General features: G+C 59.9%; 1 protein-coding gene across 1 annotated transcript in view; it reads left to right on the top strand.

Annotated features, from left to right (window-relative positions):
• The first annotated feature begins 1,414 nt into the window (after positions 1-1,414).
• TUSC5 (tumor suppressor candidate 5) overlaps positions 1,415-3,353 on the top strand; it is a 30,817-nt gene continuing 28,878 nt past the window's right edge. Inside the window, exon 1 of the mRNA XM_011956245.1 lies at positions 1,415-1,801. Coding sequence (XP_011811635.1) covers positions 1,415-1,801 — 387 coding nt within the window. The remainder of the gene's footprint in view (positions 1,802-3,353) is intronic.

Here is a 3,353-nt window from a genome sequence, read left to right on the forward strand (position 1 = left end):
CCCGGGTTCACGCCATTCTCCTGCCTCAGCCTCCCAAGTAGCTGGGACTACAGGCACCTGCCACCTCGCCCGGCTAGTTTTTTGTATTTTTTTGTCGAGACAGGGTTTCACCGTGTTAGCCAGGATGGTCTCGCTCTCCTGACCTCGTGATCCGCCCGTCTCAGCCTCCCGAAGTGCTGGGATTACAGGCTTGAGCCACCGCGCCTGGCCCATGCAGCCACTTTCAAACCACACACGTCCCTGGCGCTCCAGGTCCCATCTGTAAAACAATGTAAGAAGAGGCGTCAGGGATATAGAGAGAAAGAGATGCCAAGGACAGAGAAGAAGGCAGAGACAGAGGGAGAAAACCTAAGAGAGAACAAAGACGCAGAGGAGAATCCGAGAAGACAAACAGCCTGAGGTCCTTCCGAGCTGGCATCTTCCCGGAACGGCTCGGACCTAGCGGCTCTTAACACCACAGAGTCGCTCTGATGGGCATGAGGCAGACCCAACACTCACCCTTATCCTCTTCCCCACCTGGTGGTGAGCTACGTAGAAACCCTTTCCTGGGGCCCTGCTGGTCCAGGTAGGATCCAGGGGCTGCCCTGGTGCTCACACCTCCCCTTCCCTTCTGGAGTCGGCAGCCAGGCTTTGGCCTGGATGCTCCTAGCGGTCGGGGGTCAGGGGCTGGGTGGGACACAATAGGGGGGCCTAGGTTCCAGCATTTCCCAACAGAGAGGAAGAAGTACAGGCTTGCTTTGGAAGAAGCAGCAGAGGGCTCAGTTCCTAGGACAGCTGAAGACACACGCCTGTGGGGCCCGGTGTGTCTCTCTTCCCATCCAGAGCCCCCGCCCAGCGGAGCAGGCCCTGAAGCTGCAACAGAAACCGGAGGCTGGCCCAGGTCCCTCTGGGCTGGGCTGGGGCAGAGGCAAAATGCTGCCAGGGTGGTTCTCTGGGGAGAGGAGAATTGAAAAGGAAAAGCATCACCAAGGAGGGGGAGAGGGAGGGAGGCCGTGTGGCGCGCGCACACACACACACACACACACACACACACACACACAGACAGACAGACACACACACACAGCCTCCCTAAGAAGCGCATTCCCCTCTCTGCTGAGGTTTCTGTTGCTTCCCTGCCCATCTGTGCTCTCAGCAGCACCAGCAAAGTTGGCCTCAAATTTGAACGAAGCCGCAGGCTCCAGCATCTTTCTGGGAGCGCCGCAGGGGCAGCAGGCAGGCTGCAGCCTCTGAACTCAGCTGGCCTTGAGGAGCCCAGCCCAACCCTTGCAGCACCCAGCCGGCCCTCCGTCCCCTGAGGGACGCCTCTGCCCCCGACCTGGAGGCCCTCAGACAGGGCTGGGGAATGGTGCACTGAGGTCCCTCCAGAGTCCCTTGTCCCAGCCTGGAGCTGCAGCCGTGCACGACCCAGGCCCACATGGCCAATCCGGTGCAGCCCAAGTTTCCTTCAGCACAGGAGCCAGGCGCCACCGCACCCCTGGACCTGCCGGAGATGGAGAAACTCCTCACCAAGGCAGAGGACAAGGAAGACAAGACCCTCAATCTGTCCAAGACCCTCTCGGGGCCTCTGGATCTGGAACAGAATGGCCATGGCCTGCCCTTCAAGGCCATCTCCGAGGGGCACCTGGAGGCCCCACTGCCTCGGTCCCCCTCCCGGGCCAGCTCAAGGAGGGCGTCCTCCATCGCCACCACCTCCTATGCCCAAGACCAAGAAGCCCCCAGAGATTACCTCATCCTGGCCATCGTCTCCTGCTTCTGCCCCGTCTGGCCTCTCAACCTCATCCCCCTCATCATTTCCATCATGGTAAGTGCTGCTCTTTGTTCCAGGGGCAGGGGCTGGGCCTAGAGCTGTGTGTCCCCCAGGCAGGCACCAAACACACTGTGCAGGGTGTGGAGAAGAGAGACCTGGGAGTGGGGGGCTTGAGGAAGACTCCTTTCCTCGCTGGCCTCCTCCTTCTCCTTAGAGAGGGGCCCTGGGCCTGGGAGAGCTCCCGTTCTGTTCTCTCATCTCTGCTTCTGGGCATCAGAGCTTGACTTTGTGCCTATGGCTGCTGGGGAGGGGCCCTCAGGGAGCTGCCTGGTGGTACATCCCTCAGGGCAGAAAGATAGCCAGCTGGGGGTCTTGCTGTTTTAGGAGGGACGGGCGGTCCTAAAGAGTCATCACCGAGTGGGGCTGTCTCAGCAGAGGTTGCACTAGACGGGGGTCCCAGGGCCCCGTGTGTCCTCCCAGGCCACCTGGACATGCTGCCAACCTCTGCCAGCTCTGGTTTCCAAGAGTCACAGCAGCTTCCCTGCGGTGCGCTGAGGGCTCCGGGGCCAGGCTCCCCCAAGGGGCGCACAAAGCGGGCAGAGCTGTCAGGCTGCTCCTCCCCAGGCGTGGAGCTCCCTCCGGAGCCCTCTGCAACTCCTCAGCTGGGCTGATTTCAGCCTCCGTCTTCACGGCGGGGGGGGGTCTGGGTCACAAGTGAAAACTGTGAGAGTCAGAGGGCATGGCCCGCCATGCCCAGGAAGGGACATGTGGCCGGGTCTTCAGGTCTATGGGGTTTTGAATGAATCTTCTTAGACTGTATCCAACCCAAACCATTTGGGTAGAGCTACTTATAAAGGATTTCATAGAAAATGTCAGCAGATATTGGCAAGTGACTTTTGAAGTCCAGGAAGAAGAGAGAGTTATGAAAGGGAGGGGAGAGGGAGAAGCAGGGCCCAGCAATGATTTCAGAGTGAGGTCAGGGGCAGGGGGCAGAAAACTGCTGGCCCAGGCTGGTCAGGGCCAGAGGACTGGTGGGGGGGGTGCAGGCAGCTCTCCCAAGAGGGACTCCCTGCAGAGTCACCATCACCAAACCCCCAGGAGCTGTCCTCTGAGAAAGCTCCTATTTCTTCAAACAACTCTGTCTACTTCAGTGAGGCCCAGCCTCCCACCAGGGAAACCTTCCGCGTCCCACCAAAGCTAGTACCACCTTTCAGGATATCAGGGGGCTCTGGTAGTCTTCCTGAGTCTGAGGGACTTAACATGGGCTCTGGAAGCAGGGCTGGGCAGGGGCCTTCCGGGCAGCTCTCTGTGATGCCTGCTGCACCTGGGGACCGCTTCCAGGTACAGCCAGGACCCAGGGGTGCAGCCAGTGTCTCTGGGCAGGGCCCACCTCTTGGTTACAGGGAAAGGCCTCGGGAGGGGAGACCAGATTCGGAGAGGGAAGCCACCCAAAGGCTCAGGAGAAAACAGCTGCTGGAATCCGTCTCTGGGTGGGGTGGCAGGTGCAGGCTGGGCAGGACCTGCCTCTGTCAAAGGGAGCCTAAGTCAAGGCGGGGAGACCACGGAAACCTGCCCCAGTGCATTTCTACTTTTTTTTTTTTTTTTT

Source organism: Colobus angolensis, unplaced genomic scaffold (assembly GCF_000951035.1).
Source record: "Colobus angolensis palliatus isolate OR3802 unplaced genomic scaffold, Cang.pa_1.0 Scaffold110, whole genome shotgun sequence".
NCBI classification, from domain to species: domain Eukaryota; kingdom Metazoa; phylum Chordata; class Mammalia; order Primates; family Cercopithecidae; genus Colobus; species Colobus angolensis.